The sequence below is a fragment of the Ochlerotatus camptorhynchus genome, unplaced genomic scaffold (assembly GCF_037179485.1).
Source record: "Ochlerotatus camptorhynchus isolate MF236.1 unplaced genomic scaffold, CSIRO-AGI_Acam_v1.1 ptg000350l, whole genome shotgun sequence".
Taxonomy (NCBI): Eukaryota; Metazoa; Arthropoda; class Insecta; order Diptera; family Culicidae; genus Ochlerotatus; species Ochlerotatus camptorhynchus.
This window is the reverse complement of record NW_027040838.1, coordinates 663,016-688,503: the sequence shown is the minus strand read 5'-3', so window position 1 is coordinate 688,503 and position 25,488 is coordinate 663,016. Positions and strand designations below refer to the sequence as shown.

Here is a 25,488-nt window from a genome sequence, read left to right as displayed (position 1 = left end):
CATTGGGCTCAGAAAAGTGTCAAATACCCTAAGATATGTGTGTTTTTGGAACGGGGTACGACGCATAGATGAGGCCATCGGGTTGCAGAAGAAGTGTCAAATACCCCAAAATCTGGGTATTTCCGAAATGAAGATGACGTGTGGATCGTAAAAATCGCTATTCGACGCTTCTTTTTTTTTTTCTTGATTTGTTTTCCGTCGATCTTGTTTTCCGTACTGAGCACCAATGCTACCGACGCCAGGGAGGCAGCTCCCCATCAACTCATGAACCGGGGACCAACGGCTTTACTTCCCGTCCGAAGGAAGGCGTGCTCAGAGATGTTATGCCTCAGAACATCCCGGTAATCACGCTTACCACTACACCACCGGTACCGCTAATATTCGACGCTATCTTGAATTTCATCGGCATCGGACTTCGATTTCTGGCCTTTAGATGTCACCCCGATTCCAAAAACACCCACACTTATCGGTATTTGACAGTATTTCACACTTTTTTTGTAAACCAAAGCCGCCATCTTAGATTTTAAAATGGCGTCAAACATCGGTTTCGGGCCTCTAGATGATACTGGGATTTTGAAAATACCCACATTGATACCACATGACATATTCACCTGACTCTAAAAAAAAACCCGTATGTATGGGTATTTGATAGAATTTCCCACTTTTCCTTAAACCGGAAGCCACCATCATGGATTTCAAAATGGCGTCGGATATCAATTTTCATTCACTAGACGTCATCCCGATTCCAAAAATACCCATATTGGTGGGTATTTGACAGTATTTCCCACATTTCCTTGAACCGGAGACCACCATCTTGGATGTAAGAATGGCGTCGCATATCTATTTACAATCTCTAGAGACAATCTCGTCTAGACGTCACCCCGATTCCAAAAATGCCCATATTGATGGGTTGGCATCAGTATTTCCCACTTTTTCTCGGAAATCGGAAGCCGCCATCATGGATTACAAAATGTCGTCGGAAATCGATTTCCGGCCTCTAGACGTCATTCCGATACCACAAATACCCATATTGATGGGTAAACAAACCACCCGACAATGATAAATTCGATATCCACGTGCACAGGTCTATAAGCATGCGCTTCAATTAACCGAGTGAACAATCAACAAAAGTCAGAAAAACTGCGCGAATTTGGATCGAATAGCTTCACTGCGAAAGTAAGTTCATTTGACAATGAAAGACGAAATGACCACAAGTCAAGCCAAAACAAACAGGATGAAAACTGATCGAAAGTGGTTCTGTTGTTGTTGGAGAGGATCTGCTCGAAGCGAAGACAGAATGACTTTCAATTGAAAGTGATGGTTGACAGCTTCGTCGTCGCTTGACGATTTTCGATTGAAAGTGACTTTGTTGGGCCCTGCTTGCTTCAACTATAGAAGTAGTCTGAGATTCAAGAACATTCTTAATATCATCTTTGGTTTGCAAAGGAATATTTGGATCAAAGTTATATGGCATAAATGTTAGGATTAGAAATTATTTCTTTGGTTATTTCAAAAGTTACTTGAAGGTGATCAGAACCGAAGTCAGCATGGGTAACCAATTTTCTACATCCGTGAAATTCGAGAAATCTGCGCTTGTTGTAACAGCCTGGAAGTTGTTCCTTTCCGGAAAATGATATTCCAGGAAATGGTTCAATCTGGGATATGGTTTTCCAGGAAATATAATACTATCATTTATGTGACCTATATTGCTAGCTTTCAGCTTCCAAGTAATTTCAATACTGATACCACCGATCATTGGTTGTAAACTTTAATATGAATTTGAACTACATCCGGTGAGCATTCGGATCCTATGTTTCAAGACGCCACGTAAAAAAAAATATGTCATGCTTAAAAATGCAACACTGCTAAAAGCAGCATTCTTAATCGAAGGACAGCAATCAAGGAAGCGACATTCTCCGAACAATTCCCTCGTTCCCTATGCATGCACTTCTTGTGCATTTGCACGCTCCGAGCACAGATATAACAAGTGCACATATCACTTCGCTTCCTGACGCATTCATATCTATATTCCACATTTCACAATCCAATTAGTGACAGCATGTAACAGAAGCTCTTGTGTTTTCCATTTTCCACCCCATTTCAGACTTTGGCACACATTGCGACCAGCAAGCAAGGCGCCTCCAAGGCAGCTCTTTTCCCCGTCGCCTCAACGGGAGCACTACAACTATTAACATCGGCAGTGACAGCAACACCACCACCACCATCTTCAGCAGCAACGGGTCCGGCGTCGGCCTCGGCGCCCTCCTCGGCCAACGGTCGGCCATCGCTGAAAAACCCGGTCGGTTGGGTTTGCTGTGCACCATGCATGTGGCTGCGGGGCTCCTCGGCAGTACACAAAATGGCCATCACGGCAGCCACCCTGCTCGTCACGTCCCTCCTGGTGGCGTCGCCCATACTGTTTCTCATCTCGGCAGCCCCCTCGCAGCTGCCTAAGGATTGCTACGTTACCGACGATGACGATTGCCACCCGCCGCCGGCCCCACCACCCGAGTGTTCCGATCCGATTTGCCGTGCCGCGGCCATCAGCATCCAAACGCGCATGAACTGGGACGTCGAGCCGTGCAGGGAGTTTAAAAACTACAGCTGCTCACCGCTGGAGAGCAGCAACAGCCTGCGGGCCGTCAAGAGCCCCCAGGAGATTGCCGACATTCAGATGCAACGTGAGTACCTAGCTACATGATGCAGTTATACGTGCACATAAACCTACATTTTATCATCCGCTTTCAATCAGAGCTCCTCTCGCTGAACACCACCTCCGGGGTGTTTCGGAAACTGGGTCGCCTGTATGGCAGCTGCCTGCGGCAAACGCTCAACGATTCCAGCATCAAAATGCGCCTGGACAAGCTGGGAGGCTATCTGCAAATTGGCTCCGTGGGACCCCAGAGCATATCACCGCTGATATCAAAAATCCAAAGCATTGGCCCGATGCCAATCATCGGCATCTACTACGATCTGAGCTACGGCCGCAAGCCGCAAACGTTGCTGATAATTGATGGACCCACCACATCGTTGCACATTCTGGCGGTATGTTGAACTCGGTCGGCGGCATCCATTTGACCCACTTGTACTATTTTCACCCCCCCCCCCCCCCCTCTAGAATCCCGTCCGATGGCAGGGCCCGAAGGATGCCCCCAATGACGTCACCGAAGACGTGCCCGAGCTGTTGGACGCGCTAATGAATGTGTTTCTGCCGCCGGGGCTGAGCGCCAACCAGCGGCTATCGGAGAAGAGCGTTATATTTAGCTTCATTCGCGATTTGAATCAGGTGAGGGCGTATGGCCGATACAAAAAAAAAGCTAACGATTGCTCATTTCTCATCGTGATTCATCATTTCCAGATACGGCGGGATTACGTGCAGAAGGACTTCACCAACAGCTACGTGCTGAATAATGTTACAGCGCTAATGAGCACGCATCCATTTGTAAGTTTTTGCTAATCGAATTCCCATTTAAAACTTCAATGGCAGCAGAGGCAAATTTCACCGCTGATGGAGACGCATCATCCATCATCGAGTTGCCTCCTCAATCATATCATAATTAGGATTAATTCAGGCAATCAATCACTCCCCGCAGCTTCTGTGGCAAGACCTGCTGCCGGCCAACTGGTCCGGTCCGATCGTGATTCGCAGCCCGGCTTACCTGGAGCACCTGCGGAAACTGTTGCTCGCCCACCAGAACCGGGTAATTCACAACGCGCTGCTGTTGCTGTTTGCCTTGAATACGCTGCCGCCGGGACGGCCCTCGCCACTGGTCTGCGCCAAGGCAACCAACTGGGCCCTGCCCGAGGTTAGCTCGGCCCTGTTCATCGGTCAGTACAGCGAGGAGGTGATTGGTCACGCAATCCAACGGGTGAGTGTTGCTTGTTTGCATACTTTTTTTTTTGTTTTGGACGCATTGAGAGGGTGGGCGAGTTCCCAGCTTCAACGTTATAGTCATGATGAATAATCACGAATATGAATTTATAGAATGCCGACATACTTAGTTCTGAACAACGATGACGAGGGCGTTGGTTGACTTTCACTACCATTTGTGAAATCAATAAGGAATTAACGTGGACTCCGTTCCCGCCCCAGTGCGGTGCTGTGTGGGGGGGTCGATTTCATTTTCGGTACACAATTCGGTATTCAACAAGAGGGTGGTGATCGATTGTGAAGTAAATTAAATTGTTAAAGGTGTGAAGTGGAAAACTAGGTACATACGTCTTTTCGACGTGCTATTTAAGGGACAATGCCGTGACACATGCGATACTGGCATGATGTGATAGTTAACTCGTTGAAGATAACTACATTATATGTGTGATACACATCAACAGTTCTTGGGATTGTATGACAAAAGGTAGAAAGGATAAAAGGTCCAATGGTACAAATGTCGAATGACGAGAAGCCGGTCAAAAGGTTGAATCGACAAAAGGTCTAATGATGAGAAGAGGGACAAAAGGTCGAATGAAATAAAGGTCTAAAGAGAGACAACAGGTCGAACGATTCAAAGGTGAAAAAGTCGAATGGACCAAACGTCGAATGACAAAAGGACTGAAATACAAAAGGTCGAATGGGCAAAAGGCTGAATGATTCAAGCACATTATTATTTGACCAGTGCAGTGCGTTGAATTTTAAATCCATGCAAAAGTACTTAATGTAATTAAAGCATTTTAAACTTGTAATGTAAGTAAGGAAAATAACTTTGCCGTACTTAACGTAATTAAAAGTACTCAAAGTGTAATTAATGGTACTGAAAATGTAGTTAATGAACTTTAATTACGAAATTACGACTCTAATTAATGGACTAAAAAAGTAGCAGGGTGTAATTCAAGTACTGAAAGCTGTAATTAAAGGAATTAATTTTATTATGCCTCTTGCTGTTCGACCATTTGGCTCCCTTCTGATTATTCGACCTTATGTTCATTAAATCATTTGTTCCTCTTTGGACCATTCGACCTTTTGTCACCATTCGACGTTTAGTCTATTCGACTTGTTGTTCCTCTTTCGGCCATTCGACCATTTGTCCTTTTTTGGACCGTGCGACCTTTTGTCCCTCTTTAACCATTCGACCTTTTGTCAATTCTACATTTTCTTCCTTTTTGAACTATTCAACCATCTTTTATCCCGCTTCTCATCATTCGAACTTTTGTCCATTCAGCCTTCAGACCCCTTATCATAATTCGACCATTTGTACCTTCAGACCTATACTTTCGATCTTTTGTCATATGCTGTTTTGTCTGTCGTCCATTTGTACCACAACAATGCAATGGTTCAAGCAGAAAGTTAAAATGATTCTATAAAATTGATATCATTTTCACGGAACAGGATATTCCGAAGAGTGTAAGAATTTTATGAGCTTTAATTAAATTCATACATTTTATGGAAATGTTATAAGAACAAAAAATATAAATAAAAAATAAATGGGTTGTCAAGGTTGGAGTGGGACAGCGGCGCCGGCGGTGTAGTGGTAAGCGTGATTATCTTTCACCCTAGCAGGCCTGGGTTCAATCCCAGTCGGCGCCACCGGGCTGTTCTGAAGCATAACATCTCTAATCACGCCTTCCTTCGGGAAGTAAAGCCATAGAGGTAACTCTAAGACCAGAAGGTCCTGGTGCTTAGCACGGAAAACAAATTCGACGGAAAACAAATAGTAGGTAGGTTTCGTTTGATCAGGATTCACCTTGATAAGTGGTGCAATCAAAGTGTTGATGAAATATACTATTTTCCAAAATTCCCGATACTAAGGTTTGCGGTTTTAAAGGCCTGATAAGCATCAGAATGTAAACAGGCCTAGGATGAAATCAATGATCATTCGCTCAGCAACGCAAAAATGGTCACCAACAGGCCGCGACGCCCCCTACATCACAACAAACCACTACGAACTAAGAGCCTGTCGCCATTATGGCAATTAAAGGGAATCGATTTATGAAATCATGCGTTCGTGATTAATAAACTGTGATTGATGTGAAGGAGCATGAGACTAAACCCATGACCCTCCACTCAGCAAGCAAAATGGTCGCCTTCAGGTCACCGACCAACTCACATCACTAGATACAAACCATTACGAATAGGCAATAGGATTTAAACGACACCTAAAGAATTCACGCTTGCGCTTAAAATGAACATACTCTTTGGAGCATCGTTTATTATGTTTTAATGTAGAATGTTTACGCTTGAATTTTCAGTTAATCTGTCTTAAAATAGATCGAAAAAAAAACAAAACTACTCCTTGACCATCGAAACTATGGCTGCGTTTAGCTTCTTGTACTTGTCCTTGGCCCACCCATGGTCTTCCAAAACATTCCAGTAGGTAGAGCAAGTACAGCACATCGGTATAGTATTCCAGATTGAAGGCTAGTATTCCTTGAGCAAATCGGCATTGCTGAGGACTTTCACGTGCTGCAATCCCATCTAACACCGAGCATGGTTGTGGAGTGACAGGAGAGAAATGGAGATGAATTTATGCGGTTCAGAACAGCGGTGAGCAGGGATGAATCGCTCTTTTGGAACTTTTAACGTGGGACTACGCCTGTGTTTTATGTAACGAAAAATGGTCAGGTTTTGAACGATTATAACTCGGCTATTTCAAGATACATTTTCAATTTTTTTGTATCAATCGATCGGAATTTTCTCTACGTATTGATTACAATGGGTAAAACTATTGATTTTTTAACAATATAGTTTTGAAAAAAATGGTGAACGTCAAGCATCGTCTAAAACATTGTGTAAATCAAAGAATAAATTAATCAACCAGCAGCCATTATAGCCCATCTATATGCACGAGTATTGATGGTTCGAAAGTGAGGATCAGGCATGGAAAATCATTTACATTCATTTCATGCATTCATTTACATTCATTCGCCTCTAACTTTTTTCATCAACAGTATTTTGCAAAATGATGAATAGAGCTTTAGTAGGTTTTGTTATTAGAATTTCTTAAGGCTCAACTTATGGAACGACACATATGAATTTCATAAGCGTGACTTATGAATGATTTTCGTCTAACATGAAGTAGCTCTTATACGCATTTAACCATTTCATTTTCACATGCGTTTAAAGACGAGCGGTTAGCACACTGGTTCCGTAATCTCAACGTCCATGGTTTGATTTCAGTCTGCTCCGTTTTATTATTATTAAATTCATACCGATTTTTTGTGGCTAAAATACATAAGTGGTGGAATATGGAATTCTTACGTTCTTTTGCCTTAGTGTAAATAGGCAGACTTCCCACACGATTTACGACCTTGCACATCGAATCAAAATCGCTAAAGAGTTAATTTTGATAACTTTGCTTCACAAACGAAACAAAACCCGAATGCAAAATTTTAGGAATCACTCGCTACGTGCTGCAACCTGATCGGATCATGCAATCAACCAATCACCAATCCTATAGGAATCTCAAAATTACAAGAAATAATGTTTTACTCAAAATAGTTGTCATTTACTAGCGTAGTCCTGTGGACAAAACTACCAGCCAACAGGAAAAGACGAAAAAGGAACTTCGGATTAAGAAACTTAGAACAACCGATTACAGTACAACATAATTATGTATATATCCTAACCATATCAAGTGACATATCAAATCACATCTAGCATATGGTCAAATTTATTATCGATCATAATCATATCGTGCGACGTATCAAATCACACCTACTCGATGAAATATGACCAATGGCACTCAAAATAACAATCATAGAGCCATTTGGCCACCGTTGAACCGATTCTGGATATTCCGGATCATGGTCAAATTTGATATCTCTCATATCCATATCAAACGACATGATTAAATGTGATATCTCTGATAACCATATCAAGTGACCTATCAAATCACATCTCACACAAACATGTCCAACGGTTCTCAAAACGAAAACCATAAAGCCATATGGCCACCGTAGAACCAGTTTCGGGAATTCCGGATTATGGTTATGAAGATAAAATTTGATTTCTCTGATAACCGTATTAAGCGACATATTGGCGCGTGGCGTTGAACATTGTTCTCCAGTACACAACGATAGGCTGCCTGCGAGCAGCGAGCTGCAGCCCACATGAGCATCCATAGAAGAAGGAAGAAGCCGCACCGCTATTGATCGGAATCAGTAGCTCTTCGTGAGTCGCTGTGGGCCATCTAAGCTCTGCAAATTTTAAGGACGTTCTACGATTCGCAGAGAAACTCTAATAACATTAGAAAAGCATTGTGAACTTTTAACATCTCTTCTTCATTTTCTTCTTCGCATTAGAAGCTTATTGCTTATCAAATATTAGCTTATTGCGTACTCTCAACTTAGTGTTTTAGATGCACTTCCACAGTTATTAACCCTCCGTTACTCGCACTGTTGTACTTTGTACAACACACATGAGTTTTCCATTGCCATTTTGTTGCTGAGTTACCAATCGATCTGAAACCAACGAGTATTCCTCAAAAAACTTGTTTTGATCTATACAAGCTAAACATTGATTACAGTAAACACCTAAACAATGCGGATGATAGGGAAAATGTAAATAGAAACCGCGTTAACTGTGACCATACTACGTGGGATTTTACTAGATTGGAATTTGACGTGGGATTTGACTAAAATATCTCTAGATCCTGACCAGATAGAAAGTAAAAGTATTCGACAAAGTTTTTCAGAAAGTCAAGATCTTTTTGTTGGGCGACAATAGTTCAGAATTTTCTCACTATGCGGCGCTGAAATACGTGCCTTTCTCGCACATTCAATAGCTCGAGATCTTGATCAGCTAGAAAGTTGCTGTCTTCGGCAAAGTTGTTTAGGGCGTCAAGACTTTTTGGCTGGTAAACAGTAGTTAAGAAGTTTCTCACCCCGTGGCGTTAGTATACATGTACACACTTCTCGCATATGCTATATCTCGAGATCCTGATCAGATAGAAAATTACTGTCTACGACAAAGTTGTTCAGGAGGTTAAAGCCTATTTTCTGGTGCACAATGTTTCGGAATTTTCTCACTACGCGGCGCTAGTGTACACGTGAGATTTTCACGTATAAAATATCTCGAGATCCTGACCAAATTGAAAATTACTCTCTTCGGCAAAGTGGTTCAGGAGGTCAATGTCGAGATTCTGAACAGGTAGAAAATTACTGTCTTGGAAAAAAGTTGTTCATGAGGTCAATGCCTATTGCTTGGTACACAATAGTTCAAAATGTTCACACTACGTGGCGTTAGTATACACGCGAAATTCTCGCATGTAAAATATCTCGAGATTCTGATAAGATATTTTTCGCTAGTGGACAGTAGTTCAGAATTTTCTCACTGCGCTGCGCTAGTATACACGTGCAATCCTCATATATGCTACAGCTCGAGATCCCGATCAGCTAGAAAATTACTGTCTTCGGCAAAGTTGTTTAGAAGATCAAAGCTTTTTTGCTGGAGAACAGTAAATAGTTCATAATAAAGGGTGATAGGTCAAAATTTGGTCAAGGGAAAACGCGTGTAAATCGGTGAAATCGTTTATTTAAAAAATCAAATTAAATTTCTTTTTCAAGTTCAATTAGTATAAAATTCAGGAAAAATATTCAGTTAGGCTTCCGCTTTTCCAAATCCGAATTGCCGGGCCTTACGCTTGACCCCTGCCATCAGATTTTGTACAGCCACCTTGTCCACCTTCTTCGCCGCAGAAAGCCAGTTTGCCTTGAACTGCTGCTCGCCCTTAGCAGTTTTTTTGGTCTTCTTTAGGTTCCGCTTGACAATAGCCCAGTATTTCTCAATTGGGCGGAGCTCTGGCGTGTTAGGAGGGTTCTTGTCCTTGGGAACCACCTGCACGTTGTTGGCGGCGTACCACTCCATGGCCTTTTTACCGTAATGGCAAGATGCCAAATCCGGCCAAAACAGTACGGAACAACCGTGTTTCTTCAGGAAAGGCAGCAGACGTTTATTCAAACACTCTTTCACGTAAATTTCTTGGTTGACAGTCCCGGAAGCTATGAAAATGCTGCTTTTCAAGCCACAGGTACAGATGGCTTGCCAAACCAGATATTTCTTTGCGAACTTTGACAATTTCATGTGCTTGAAAACATCTGCTACCTTTCCCCTTCCTTTTGCCGTATAAAACTCCTGTCCCGGAAGCTGCTTGTAGTCGGCTTTGACGTAGGTTTCGTCGTCCATTACCACGCAGTCAAACTTCGTCAGCATCGTCGTGTACAGCCTCCGGGATCGCGCTTTGGCCGTCGTATTTTGTTTATCATCGTGATTTGGAGTCACTACCTTCTTGTAAGTCGATAGTCCGGCTCGTTTTTTGGCTCGATGCACGGTTGTAGACGATACACCCAGCTTATTTGCGGCATCTCGGAGAGAGAGGTTAGGGTTTCGCTTGAAACTACCGGCAACTCTCTTTGTCGTCTCAGCGGCTTCCGGTTTTCGATTTCCCCCCGATCCAGACTTCCTGGCTGTCGACAAACGTTCCCCAAACACTTTAATTACATTTGTAACGGTTGATTTGGCAACTTTTAGCGATTTTGCCAACTTTGCGTGCGAGTAGCTCGGATTTTCGCGATGCGCGAGCAAAATTTTGATACGCTGCTCTTCTTGCTTGGACGGCATTTTGACAACTGAAGAGTGAATTCCAAAATCAAAATAGGAGCAACATTCTACACACACACACCTTCAAAATGAGGGGTGTTCAGGTTTGTTAAATGCAAAATTGAAAGAAATACGTCAAGTTGATATTGACCAAATTTTGACCGTATCACCCTTTATTTATGGTATTCGGCGCTAGTGTGCATGTAAAATATTTGTTTATGCTATAGCTTAAGGTCAGGAAGTAACTGTCATTGTCAAAGTTGTACATGCGGCAAAGTTCTTCCGGATGGTGAACATGCAAATGTGTTTTGTTCAAAGCTCTCTCATTTTACGTCCAATTTTTGATCTCCTTAGGTTATTTGAATGGTATGAATGGTAGAGCATAATGGTTCTACTATTGCTTTTAATTTCAAAACTTTTTTTCAGGTCAATTATGAGAAAATCAATCATGATTCTTCAGAGTAAATTTTGAAAAATAGTGTAACTTTAGGTGAACCTTTGGTATACAACATTTGAAAATGATATTGAGCAATTTGCCTCTTCGTATTTCCATTCACAATCTTTCAAATGTTCTAAAAAGAACGAACATTGGACGTTTTTAGGGGGTGTCCTTAAACTTATGATCGGGGGTGTACGGTTTCATAAATTTCTCCATTCAACTGAGCAAAAGTGCCTCACTCTCTGAGTTAATCTCGTTGTCCGTGCACACGTAAATACAGGGATTTTTTTTTTGTTCTAGACCCCTCGATAAGACATTTTGAAATTAGCCTAGAATGAACGGGAGACTCTAAACATTCATTTGATGGAAGTTTCAGTGATATTGATCTTTTAAGATAATGTTTTCCATCTGAGATACGTTTTATCACTAATTTATCAGAGGTATACAAGTGGAAGACTCACCCCAATTTATGTATCCAGAATATATTTGTCTTATCCCACTTAGGCTGATGTAAATTGTATTTTTATTTTATGATACTTGATATGCGCCAAGTTTTGAGAAATTTCTGAACTACTGTTCATCAGCTAAAAGATCTTTATCTCCTTAAAAGCTTTGCCAAATACAGTAAATTTCTAGCTGTTTAGGATCTCGAGAAAATTTCACGTGTATACTAGCGCCACTTAGCATCTCGAAACAAACCACATGCGGCGAGAATTACACGTGTATTCTAGCGCTACGTAGTGAGAAAATGTTGAACTACTGTCCACTAGCGAAAAATATCTGGTCAGAATCTCGAGATATTTTACATGCGAGAATTTCGCGTGTATTCTAACGCCACGTAGTGTGAAAATTTTGAACTATTGTGTACCAGGCAATAGGCATTGACCTCATGAATAACTTTTTCCAAGACAGTAATTTTCTACCTGTTCAGAATCTCGAGATATAGCATACGCTAGAATTGTACACGTTTACTAGCGCCACGTGGTGAGAAATTTCTGGGCTACTGTCCACCAGCCAAAAAGTCTTGACCCCCTAAACAAATTTTCCGGAAACAGTAACTTCCTATCTGCTCAGGATCTCGAGCTATTGTATTTGCGAGAATTGCGTGTGGATACTAGCACCGAGTAGTGAGAAAATTCTGAACAACTGTCCACCAACGAAAAGATCTTGACTTCCTGAACAACTTTGCCAAAGACATTTACTCTCTATCTGGTCAGGATCTAGTGATGTATCACATGCGAGAACTTAACATGTATACGAGCACTACCTAGTGAGAAGATTCTGAACTACTGTTCACAGCAAAAAGGCTATGATCTCATGAACAGCTTTGCCTAAGACAGTAACTTTCTATCTGGTCAGGATCTCGAGATATTTTATATGAGAATTTCACGTGTATACTAGCGCCGCATAGTGAGAAAATTCTGAACTACTGTCCACCAGCCAAAAATACTTGACCCACTGAACAAGTTTGCCGAAGACAGTAACTTTCTATCTGGTCAGGATCTCGAGATTTTCCATGTTGTAACCAATTAAGTCAAATCCCACGTAGTACGGACACCGTTTACGCGGTTTCCATTCACATTTTCTCTATTATCCGCATTTTTGGGGGTTAACTGTGATAAAAGTTTAACTTGTTTAGTTAAAAACAAGTTTTTTAAGGAATACCAGTTGGTTTCATATCGATTGGTAGTTCGGCTGCAAAATGGCAATGGAAAACTTACACTGTTGTACAAAGTAGAACGCACTCGTGTTACAAAAGTTAGCGCGAGTAACGAAGGGTTAATTGAGAGCTTTCGATGCCTGTACCATTTTTGCATTAGTATAATTGTGTGGCAAGTACAATCATACTCAGGGAAGTCGAGAAACTTTTCAACCAGAAAAATCCTAGACCGAACCGGGAATCGAACCCAGCCACCTCCAGCATGGTCTTGCTTTGTAGCTGGGCCTTTACCGACTGAGCTAAGGGCGGTCCCAAATTTTAACATATATCTGTGAATTTCAGGCAACATTCGCCATATTCAGAGACGTCATGCGAAGTTTTAAAAAACATCATTCTCTTTTATCAAAGACAAAATATCAAGAAGACTGACAACTCTCCAGTTTTCAGCTCTGGTACTCTCTTCGATCCCAAGCTAATCGATGCACCCCTCGAAACATAGGAAAATCCGCGAACCCCTCATTGTATCTGTCAATCTTTCATAGCGAATCAAAACAAACATAGTGTAGTACTAGAATTTCGACTAGAATGGGGTACGTCAATCGATTTGCTTGGGACCAATAGGCTAGTCAAGTAGTGAGCAAATTAAAAATAGTTCCGTTTCTTTCCATGGGTGTGTTTTTTGTAAGTGTGCTTGTGATTTTCATTGTCTACCGGATGTTACGCTTTGGGCGTGTAGTTCTATCGAGAGTCTCGTCACCGTGTGCGAGTTTGATGAGTGCTGATAATGTGTCCGACGTGAGTTTTGGTGGTGATTTGGTTGCCGACGTTGCCATGAATCAGCGAGTTTACGGCTTGCAAAAGTGCTCGTCTGCTGTTTTCACGCCAGTGTCGGAGATTATGAGCAAGCTCAAGGATGCCTCGTTGGATACGCCCAAGACTGGACGGGCAGTAGCTGGTGGCCGTGAACGGTTCCTGGGAAAGCACTAGACACGAAGCTCACAAATTCGCTGTTGTTGTCGTCGTATCCGCCGTCGTAGTCGCTGTCGTATACGCCGTCGTAGTCGCCGTAGGCAGTACTTTTAATATATTTAAAATTAACCATCAACCGCTGAAACTACATGAATTATCGCTTATTTCTGTTGTTCATAACATACCAAGAGAAATTCGAGAACGTAATTTCAATTGAATAACTGGTTTAACCAGGGATTAAACAATCGTCACGTCGGTGATAGCTTGTTATGATTGCCTGAACCATGCGTAAAGAGCAAATCGAAACATTGAACGTCGCGTGAAAGTGGAAATTAATGAAGGCCTAAGTACTCTTTCGTAGCTTTTAGTCTTAGAATTTGACATTAAAAATGTATGATCGCTTGTTTATCGTGTATTTTGTAAAACTTTTCGTTGTCGTCGGTGCGGGGTTTGAATAGTTATAACAACTTGAGTAACGGTATAATGTGATATGAGGGGCTCGGTGGCCTTAGAGCAACCGTTTTTGCTTACTGAGCAGAACATCATGAGTCTAATCCCAAGCCCATCCACATTCAAGATTCGTCTATCGTTTAATTTGTTAACATGACTACGGGGCCTCCCACGTCAACACATTCCTATCCCTTCCTTTCTTAACCTGTGTTCGGGCGCGGCCGGCGCTGGTATTGTCTAGTTTGAGATCCCCAGTTTTCACACATCGAGGATGATTGCTGGTCCCAAGCATCGTCTATTGGTTCTCTGTGTAATTTCAGCTGGTCTGGCAATAACAGAGTAGCAACCGTGGGCGGTCAATCATGCTCATGCTTCAGGGATCTTCGTATTAGTTTAGTCAGAGTTTGTCAGAGAACTTAATTCAAAACAGTCTAATGAAGTTCCTGGAAGTTTTGGGTATTTAATTACAGGGAACTGACCAAATGTTCAGAAATTTTCGTAGAAATGGCTCAGGTAGGCATGAACAATCATTTACATTCATTTCGTGCTTTCATTTACATTCATTTGCTTCTAACTTTTTTCATCAACAGAATTCCGTAAAATTATATATGAAATGAAGCTTTTGAAGGAATTCTATTGATGCAAAAAGTTAGAAGCAAATTAATGTAAATGATTTTTTATTCCTGGGTTCAGGATCTTGCCAGAAGTTTGGCAGAAATTCACAGGGAACTTCGAAGAAGCTGAGAGCATTTTCTAGAAGTCAAGGGAACTTTGTAGATGTTCAGCGAGCATTGCATTTGTTGACTATGGATAAAAAGTTCACAGCACATTCCAGAAGTTTGCAGAGCTGCCCACAAATTCATGGAACACCATAGAGGCGCTGGGAATTTCGGATATGCTCAATGGATTGGAAAGAAATTCAGGGAGCTTATTTTGAATTCAAGAAACTTTATGGAAGTACAGGAACCTTCGTATAATTTAAGAGAACTTCACTTAGTGAACGTTGAGTGAAGTTTTCACGAAGATTTGTAGCATGAATATATGTCTCAGAACTGGGTCACTACACAAGGTTCGTATTTTTGCAGAATTGATATATGTACTTTGCCTAGTCAGCATGCGAACCCAAACTCAAGGTTGTGTTGTGAGTGTTCTACGAAAGAAAAAAAATACCCAGCTCAAAGCAACGCTTCCAGAACAAATCAATCCACTCTAGCGAAAGCAGAAACAAAGGCAGTGCAAAGAAAAGCAATATCCTAAGAGTAGTTTTCAAACATTATTTATACCTTGTTTGCAACTTGTATGTAGCTACCTAGCTAATGATTGCTTTGTTTGCGTGCACAAAATAATGCAAGTGGCCAAGTGCCTGTAGGTACCTACTGCACGTCAGTTGCATGCTAATGATGAACTGAACCCATTCATCAGCATAAACACGCAAATGGTCAGTCAGTCAGTCAACAAATCCTACATGATTCCCTGCATCGTTAACATTCAAACATCTGTAAAAGTTTACGATTTACACTCTTTCAAATCACGTGAACTTACGATTCACGATAGCTACACCGGATGTCAATTTTCCGTGATTTATGGCGCCAAAATGCGGCAGTAATAAAACATGATTTACACGCCTACCTCGCACTCAATCGACGACTGCGGAAATTGATGTGCCATATTTCTTGATTTGCGTGTTTGCACTTCCGAACTGGGGCATCACACTAAAATACATACAGCATTAGTTTTGGTTCCGTTTATTCAATCAATGTCAAATTGACTGACGGTGGTAAAACGGTGGCGGGTTGTAACTCAAATTGATTACTTCCTTTACAGACAGAGGAAATGTTCGAAAACATGAAGCAACACCTGAAGCGGGCTCCGTCGCTGCGGGGAGCGGCCCTGGTGCGTCTCTCGCAGCTCAAGGTCCAAGCCAAGGTGTGGCCAACGTTGTTCAACCGAACGGAAATCGCTTCCATTCTGGATCAGGTTTGAACATTTTTTTTACGTTCGGCGATGAACAATTATCCTTATTTCTAATGGTGGTTTAATTTTCCTTTTCAGATTGAAATCAGTTCCGACAACTGGTTCGAGAATGTGCTCAAAATCTACCAGCTCAACAACAACCGTTCGTCGGTGAGGAATGTCTCGGCGGAGAGCACCCACACGGCGTAAGTTTGCTTCTACCGGAAATGTTACATCCTATTGAATATGCCTTACTTTGTCCTGAAAGTAAGTTTGTGCTTACACGGAAAGAAAAAGGGACCTAATTTTGAGTTCTTTTCACCCAGGTTGGCAGTTCCGTGTGCCTATTCAATTTTGAGTTGTTTTCATTGACTCGCATGATTACTTACTTATAAGTTGTTTTCACTCAACGTCCAGTTCAAACTACTCAAAATTGAGTTTTACACAACTTACTCAATTTTAACTTGGCGCACGGAACTGTCGAGTTGGGTGAATAGAACTCAAGTTTGGGTTGTTTTGTTCTTTTCGTTTTTGACAACAACAAGAGAGCAGGTGAAAGGCATCAACTCCAAAGTAAGTGTCGTGACTGGACCGAGGTTTCCAGCCTCGGTCACGGTTCCACGAATCTGCTGCTCCCTCTGTTTTTGTCTTTTGCCGATCGTCCGATCTCTCCAAAGTGCAGTGCAGTCAACGAGTAGTAGTAGTAGTAAAATTATGTTTATTTCTGTTGATTATGATAGTACATTGATTTATCATTTTAATTGAGTAGCCTACCTGTCTCTTGATCTTTGATTAATTTGATATTCTAATTTAATATTTGCGTTTTTCAACTAGTTTAAAGAATATCCCTTTGGGGGTGTGTTTTGTTGTTGAATTGAAAAAAGTGAAAACCTACCTAACTACGAATATAACTTAACTTAACGTGCTAGATCACGTATGATCTGATGATTTGATCTCAGACAGGTGTCTCTGAACCTGTCCAGGATGCATACGCTCCGTTCTTCTAATGTTTGAATTCCAGCCAGGAGGTGGATCTCAGAATTTCTAGTCCGCGGGGGACTGTTTAGGATCTTGTTCTGGATCCTTTGGAGTTTAAGGTGGTGGCATTTGGCGCAAATCTCTCAGATTGGCATCCCGTATTCTATTACGGGAAGGATGATTTGTTTGTAGACGGCAGTGTAGTCAACGAGCTTAGGTACCTCATATGTATACCTCTAGCAAAATTTCCGAACCAAAGAGATCCCGTTTTCATACGGTCTATCACGCTTCACGCTCACTCGATTCTACTCATTTCTATTCCACACTAACTCTATCTACTTCATTCTTCCCCTCTCCTACTCTCGTTTATTGAAGATCGGGGGCATTTTATCAACCCACTCGGGGGCATTTTATCAACCCACTCGGGGGAATTTCATCTACCCTCTTAGGGGAATTTCATCCACCCTTTTGGGGGAATTTCATCTACCCTCTCGGGGGAATTTCATCTGCCCTCTTAGAGGAATTTCAAACTGCCTTCTCCGGGAGCACCAGTAGCATCCTCACAAGAAAGCTTTATCTGGTTTTCACTAACCGAGTTACGCCATTGTCGTGACTGGACCGAGGTTTCCAGCCTCGGTTATGGTTCCACGAATCTTCCGCTCAGCTGGTGGTTCCATGAGTCTGCTGCTCTCTCTGTTGGCCTATGGATCTAATGTAATGTTGACCTATGGATCTAAGATTGGGCCCATCGCTAAAAATTTGCTATTTATCAATTATATCTAGCTGAACGCGTCATTGGGACGGTACTAATGGATATTTTTGGTCGCTATTGAAAATTTAGTCGATTGCTGAATTTATGTATGGGCCCAAATTAGGGGCACTTAGGCCAACATTAGAGCCATTTCCCATACTGCACAATTTTCAATTTTGTTGAAGTTCAGAAAATTCAAAATTAAATCAGTCACTCTCATAATTTCAGCCAATTTTGTTGAACTTCAGAAAACTGTGTAGAACTCTTCACATTTTTTAGATCTTTAGCGTACTGAGAAATTTAGCGAATTTTATAGAATTTCGGAATGAAGTTCAGAGATTTTTCTCAAGCTTCATTGACTTTCGTTAAAAGTTTGGAATTTTGCAGATGTTCAGGGGATATTTTAGAAATTCCGTAAATTTAGACGAATTTCGGAGAACTTTGAGAGGTTCATAGAACTGCGTAGAACTTCATCAAAATTTGGATAAAATAAGAGAAATTTAGCAAATTCTTTCTAAGAGCTTCGTTCGAGTTCAGGGATTTCTCTCAAACTTCGTTGACTTTCGTAAAACTTCAGGGACTTTGTAGATGTTCAGGGAACATCGTATAAATTTCATGAAATTTAGAAGACATTTAGGAAATTTAGTAGAAATTCGGGACAGCTTCGATGAGCTTCAGAGAACTGCGTAGAACTTCCTCACAATTTGTAGATATTTGGTGAACTTAACAGAAATTTAACGAATTTTATATAAAGTCGGAGAACTTCGTTGAAGTTTAGGGATTGCTCTCAAACTTCGTTGACTTTCGAAAAACATCAGGGACTTTGTAGATGTTTAAGGGACAGCGTAGAAAATTTATAGAATTTAGTAGAAATTTAGGAAATTTAGTAGAAGTTCTGGAAATTTTGTAACAATTCGGAGAGTTTCGATGAGCTTCAGAGAACTGCGTCGAACTTGATCAGAATTTATAGATATTTGGTGAACTTAAGAGATATTTAGTGAATTTGATTGGCATTTAGAGAGCTTCGTTGATGACCAGGGATTTCTCTCAAACTGCGTTGACTTTCGAAAAACTACAGGGACTTTGTAGATGTTCAAGGGACTACTTAGAAATTCAGAAAATTAAGCAAAAATTCAAGAAATTTGGTGAAAATTCAGACGATTTTGTGGAAATTCGGGGCAGCTTCGATGAGCTTCAGAGAACTGCGTTGAGCTTCATCAGAATTTGTGATATTTGATGGAAATAAGAGAAATTTAACGAATTTGATAGACATTCAAAGAGCTTCGTTTGAGTTCACGGATTTCTCTCAAATTTCGTTGACTTTCGAAAAACTTTAGGAACTTTGTAGATGTTCAAGGTAAAGCGTAGAAATTCAGAAAATTCAGTAGAAATTTAAGAAATTTAGTGGGTATTCACGAAATTTAGACGAATTACGGAGATCTTTGAGAGGTTCCTAGAACTGCGTAGAACTTCATCAAAATTTAAAGATATTTGGTTAAAATAAGATAAATTCAGCGAATTTGATAGACATTCGAAGAGCTTCGTTCAAGTTCAGAGATTTTTCTCAAACTTTGTTGACTTTCTTAAAACTTCATAGACTTTGTAGATATTTTCAAGGATGTTCCGTATAAATTTCATGAAATTTAGTAGAAATTTAGGAAATTTAGTAGAAATTCGGGGAACTTCGAAGAGCTTCAGAGAACTGCGTAGAACTTCCTCACAATTTGTAGATATTTGGTGAACTTAACAGAAATATTACGATTTTTTTTAAATCGGAGAACTTTGCTGAAGTTTAGGGATTTCTCTCAAACTTCGTTGACTTTCGAAATACTTCAGGGACTTTGTAGATGTTTAAGGGACAGCGTAGAAATTCAGGAAATCCTCGATTTTTTTTTAAAAATCGGAGAGTTTTGATGAGCTTCAGAGAACTGCGAAGAGCTTCATAGTACTGTGTAGAACTTCATCAGAATTTGTAGATATTTGGTGAAAATGAGAGAAATTTAGCGAATTTTATTTAAAGTCGGAGATCTTCGTTGAAGTTCAAGGATTTCTCTCGAACTTCGTTGACTTACGTAAAACTTCAGGGACTTTGTAGATGTTTAAAAGACAGCGTAGAAATTCATGAAATTTAGTAGAAATTCAAGAAACTTAGTAGAAATTCTGGAAATTGTGTAACAATTCGGATAGTTTCGACGAGCTTCAGAGAACTGCGTCGAACTTGATCAGAATTTATAGATATTTGGTGAACTTAAGAGATATTTAGTGAATTTGATAGGCATTTAGAGAGCTTCGTTGATGTTCAGGGATTTCTCTCAAATTTCGTTGACTTTCGAAAAACTTCAAGGACTTCGTATATGTTCAAGAGAAAGCGTAGAAATTCAGAAAATTTAGTAGAAATTCAAAACAATGTGTGAAAATTCAGGAAATTTTGTAGAAAATTGGAGAACTTATAAAGGTTCATAGAACTGCGTCGAACTTGATCAGCATGTATAGATATTTGATGAACTTAAGAGATATTTAGTGAATCTTATAGACATTTGGAGAGCTTCGTTGATGATCAGGGATTTCTCTCAAACTTCGTTGACTTTCGAAAAACTTCAGGGAATTTGTAGATGTTTAAGGGACAGCGTAGAAATTCAAGAAATTTAGTAGAAATTCAGGGAGCTCGAATGAGCTTTAGAGAACTGCGAAGAGCTTCATCAGTATTTGTAGATATTTGTTGGAAATGAGAGAAATTTAACGAATTTGATAGACATTCTAAGAGCTTCGATCAAGTTCAGGGATTTCTCTTAAACTTCGTTTACTTTCGTAAAACTTCAAGGACTTTGTAGATGTTCAGGGAACATCGTAGAAATTTCATAAAATTTAGTAGAAATTCCGGGAACTTCGAAGAGCTTTAGAGAACTGCGAAGAGCTTCAGAGAACTGCGTAAAACTTGATCATAATTTGTAGATATTTGGTGAAAATGAGAGAAATTCGGCGAATTTGATAGACATTCTAAGATCTTCGTTGATGTTCAGGGAATTCTCTCAAACTTCGTTGACTTTTGAAAAACTTCAGGGACTTTGTAGATGTTTAAGGGACAGCGTAGAAAATTTATAAAATTTTGTAGAAATTCAGGAAATTTTGTAGAAATTCCGAGTAGCTTCGATGAGCTTCAGAAAACTGCGTTGAACTTGATAAGAATTTATAGATATTTGGTGTTCTTCAGAGATATTTAGTGAATCTTATAGACATTTGGAGAGCTCCGTTGATGTTCAGGGATTTCTCTCAAACTTCGTTGACTTTCGAAAAACTATAGGGACTTTGTAGAGGTTCAAGGGACTGCGTAGAAATTCAGAAAATTTAGCAGAAGATCAAGAAATTTAGTGGAAACTCAGGAAATTTTGTAGAAATTCGGGGCAACTTCGATGAGCTTCAGAGAACTGCGTTGAGCTTCATCAGAATTTGTAGGTATTTGGTGAAAATGAGAGAAATTTTGCGAATTTGATAGACATTCTAAGAGCTTCGTTCGAGTTCTGGAATTTCTTTCAAACTTCGTTTACTTTCGTAAAACTTCAGGGACTTTTTAGATGTTCAGGGAACATCGTAGAAATTTCATAAAATTTAATAGAAATTTAGGAAATTTAGTAGAAATTTAGGAAATTTAGGAGATTTAGTAGAAGTTTAGGAAATTTAGTAGAAATAGGGGAAACTTCGAAGAGCTTCAGAGAACTGCCTAGAACTTCCTCAGAATTTGTAGATATTTGGTGAACTTAACAGAAATTTAACGAATTTTATATGAAGTCGGAGAACTTTGTTGAAGTTTAGGGATTTCTCTCAAACTTCGTTGACTTTCGAAAAACTTCAGGGACTTTGTAGATGTTTAAGGTACAGCGTAGAACTTCAGGAAATTTTGTAGAAATTCTGTAAATTTAGTTGAAATTCGGGGAGTTTCGATGACCTTCAGAGAACTGCGTTGTGCTTCATAGTACTGCGTAGAGCTTCATCAGAATTTGTAGATATTTGATGAACTTAACATAAATTTAACGAATTTTATATAAAGTCGGTTGGTGTTCAGGGATTTCTCTCAAACTTCGTTGACTTTCGAAAAACTTCAGGGACTTTGTAGATTTTTAAGGGACAGCGTAGAAATTCAGGAAATTTAGTAGAAATTCTGGAAATTTAGCAGAAATTCGTGGAGCTTCGATGAGCTTCATAGAACTGCGTTGAGCTTCATCAGAATTTGTAGATATTTGGTGAAAATGAGAGAAACTTAGCGAATTTGATAGACATTCTAAGAGCTTCGATCAAGTTCAGGGATGTCTCTCAAACTTCGTTTACTTTCGTAAAACTTCAGGGACTTTGTAGATGTTCAGGGAACATCGTAGAAATTTGATAAAATTTAGTAGAAATTTAGGAAATTCGGGGAATTTCGAAGAGCTTCAGAGAACTGCGTTGAGCATCATCAGAGTTTGTAGATATTTGGTGGAAATGAGAGAAATTTAGCGAATTTGATAGACATTCCAAGAGCTTCAATCAAGTTCAGGGATTTCTCTCAAACTTCGTTGACTTTCAAAAAACTTCAGGGACTTTGTAGATGTTTAAGGGACAGCGTAGAAAATTTATAAAATTTAGTAGTAATTTAGGAAATTTAGTAGAAATTTGGGGAACTTCGAAGAGCTTCAGAGAACTGCGAAGAGCTTCATAGTACTGCGTAGAACTTCATCAGAATTTGTAGATATGTGGTGAAAATGAGAGAAATTTATTTGATGGACATTCTAAACGCTTCGTTGATGTTCAGGGATTTCTCTCAAACTTCGTTTACTTTCGAAAACCTTCAGGGACTGTATGGATGTTCAGGTGACATCTTAGAAATTTCAAGAAATTTAGTAGAAATTCTGGAAATTTAGTAGAAATTCGGGGAGTTTCGATGAGCTTCAGAGAACTGCGTTGAACTTGATCAGAATTTATAGATATTTGGTGAACTTCAGAGATATTTAGTGAATTTTATAGACAGTTCGAGAGCTTCGTTGATGCTTAGGAATTTCACTTAAACTTCATTGACTTTCGTAAGACTTCAAGGAGTTTGTGGATGTTCAGGGGACATCGTAGAAATTCATCAAATTTAGCAGAAATTCGGAGAGCTCCGTTGAAGTTCTGGAATTTATCTCAAACTTAATTGACTTTCATAAAACTTCAGGAACTTTGTAGATGTTCAGGGAACATCGTAAAAATTTCATGAAATTTAGTAGAAATTCGGAGAACTTCGAAGAGCTTCAGAGCACTGTGAAGAACTTCATCAGAATGTGAAGATATTTTGTGAAATCAAGAGAAATTTAGCAAATTTTATAGAAATTTGGAGAGCTTCGTTCAAGTTGTGGGATTTCTCTAAAAGTTCATTAACTTTTGTAAAACTCTAGGGGCTTTTTAGATGATCAGGAAACATCGTAGATATTCAGGAAATTTAGTAGAAATGCGACAAACTTCTTAGAGCTTCAAAAAACTGCCTGAATTCCTTTCAGACTGCTTTGTAAAAATTCGGGAAAACGACTCAAGTTTGAACTTTGAACAAGTCTGGGAAACTTTGTTGAAGTTAAGGGAACTTTACTAATATTTGGATATGTTGTAATCAACTAATTTCTTACAAGTTCAGGTACAAAGTCCCATCCAAAGTTCCAAAGTTCAGGGGACTCGTGGAAATTCAGGAAATTTAGTAGAAATTCTGGGAACTTCTAAGAGCTTCAGAAAACTGTGTTGAATTTCAGGCAGCTTTGTAGAAATTCGGAAATGCGTCGTACATGTTTGAACGTTGAACAAGTTTTGGGAACTCCGTAAAAGTCATGGAAACTTTAAATAAGTTCAGGGAACTTTGCAGAAAATCAACTAAATTTGCTTTTTAGGGAACTTTTTAGAAGAACGACAAACTTCATAACAGTTCAGTGCACTTTGTAGAAGTTTGCGAACTACGGAGCAATTTTTTTCACCGACCAAGAATCGTCAGGGGCGCCATAATTAAAGGTCACAAGTTTATCAATCAGTTTAGGGAGTGTAAAATTGAAATCATCAACCATTCCTCTCTTTCCTTCCAGCTACGCCTACCCGCAGATCGCGAAAATCTTCTACGACACCCTCAGTCACTCGATCGTGGTCCCGCTGTCCGTCGTCCTGGTGCCGTACTTCAACCCGGTGCTGCCGCAGTATCTGCACTACGCCACCCTGGGTACGGCGCTGGCCAAGGAAATCCTCCGTTCCATCACCAAGGCCTTCGAGGGCAAGGTCATGCAGTGCGTCCCGAACTCGGTGGACATCTTTTCCAACTCGAGCCGGATGGACCTGCTCATCTACTCGGGCGGGATGCAAATCGCCTACCACACGCTCCTGTCGCTGACCGGGCCCATCAAGGGAATGAACCGGCTGCCGGGCCTCAGCCTTACGCCACCGCAGATATTCTTCCTCATGTCCGCCCAGGAACTGTGCGCCGAGTCCGAGTACAGCGGAGTCGACGTCCATTCCAACGATTTCGATGAGATGTAGGTGGCAGGTGACTATCTGAATGACAGTTCTTGAAATTGAAACTTTGCCTTTTCTCGATTCCAGCTTGACGTGGCTGATTTCGCAGGGTGGCAGCGCGTCGGACGTCTTTCTGTGCCACTCGAGTACGATGCTGAGCTACCAGAAGAACTGCGACATCTGGTAGATAGCGGCCACCCATGTAGCCTAACATACTTAGAGCGATAGTGATATGTACATTTAGATGCGTTATTTATCCAAGAAAACAAACCAAAAAAACAACCCAAAGTGTCGTTCTAGTCGCTCACAGACAGGAGGGAGGCGGAGAGAAAGAGCGCGTATCGGAATTTATAGATTCTAGGAATCTTTTACTATTAAATAAATAGGCGCTTTAGAAGTTTTAGATCTGATTAGGAAAGGTACGGTTACTGTAATATGTTGGTAAGTAGAAAGGCTAGTTGTGGTTATATTGCAAATGGTTAAATTAGCGCTAAAGAAGATATTTATTAGGATTATGAAATTAGACTTCACAATCGGACCCTGGAAAGATCAATTTTTATTTCATTTGAATTGGACTTGAATAGTTGGCATCGGAGATGGTTGGTAGATGCTATCTTATGACTCTTATGCAAGAGAAAACGTTTGCATTGTTGTTGTTATAATTGTTCGTGAAATCTATTTTGTTGATGAAACGCTAAGTTGGATTCGACTCAATTTTTCAAGAAAAATTTTCCACGAACTTCTCGAATATGAGGAAAGGCGAAGGAGGTTTCACTCATTCTAAGTACACTCCTAGACAGAGTAACATTTCGGCGATTTTCGAGAACTTTTCGAACGAGAAAATCGAAAAAAAATTTACCCGTTGTAAGCAAATCCACTTTCTGCAAAAATCAAGCCGAAGTCAACTCAATTTTGACTCGGTCTCATCGTCCGTGCGGGTGACCAAAAAAAGCATAACCACTTGTCTGCAATATTGTGTGCAAGCTACTTAGAATGGAGACTCTAACATTCGTTCACCGGTTTTCTTCGGTGTGGTTCTCGAAAATATTTGAATTCCCCTTAATTTCAAAATTTAACTGATTTTCAACAATCGAATTGTCGGATTTCTCAAAACTGTAGAGCACATTTTCGTAGAGTTTCTAAGAAGCATGGTAGAACTGATTTTCAGGATATCATCTATGCTGCCCATTAAGTGCGACGGAATCTTAATTTCAACAATAACAACGAACAAACGTTTCAAACATCAGTATTAGTCAGTCATAAGA

The 25,488-nt window shown here is 40.3% G+C and overlaps 1 protein-coding gene across 2 annotated transcripts in view; it reads left to right on the top strand.

Moving 5' to 3' along the window:
* Nepl16 (Neprilysin-like 16) overlaps window positions 1-24,990 on the top strand; it is a 46,386-nt gene extending 21,396 nt beyond the window's left edge. For both annotated transcript variants that reach the window (XM_065231315.1, XM_065231316.1), the window contains exons 3-11: window positions 2,105-2,681; window positions 2,753-3,045; window positions 3,119-3,286; window positions 3,359-3,442; window positions 3,594-3,869; window positions 15,874-16,026; window positions 16,102-16,208; window positions 23,803-24,243; window positions 24,311-24,990. In XM_065231315.1, the coding sequence (XP_065087387.1) occupies window positions 2,105-2,681; window positions 2,753-3,045; window positions 3,119-3,286; window positions 3,359-3,442; window positions 3,594-3,869; window positions 15,874-16,026; window positions 16,102-16,208; window positions 23,803-24,243; window positions 24,311-24,410 (2,199 nt within the window). In that variant the 3' untranslated portion in view covers window positions 24,411-24,990. The remainder of the gene's footprint in view (window positions 1-2,104; window positions 2,682-2,752; window positions 3,046-3,118; window positions 3,287-3,358; window positions 3,443-3,593; window positions 3,870-15,873; window positions 16,027-16,101; window positions 16,209-23,802; window positions 24,244-24,310) is intronic.
* Window positions 24,991-25,488: the final 498 nt, after the last annotated feature.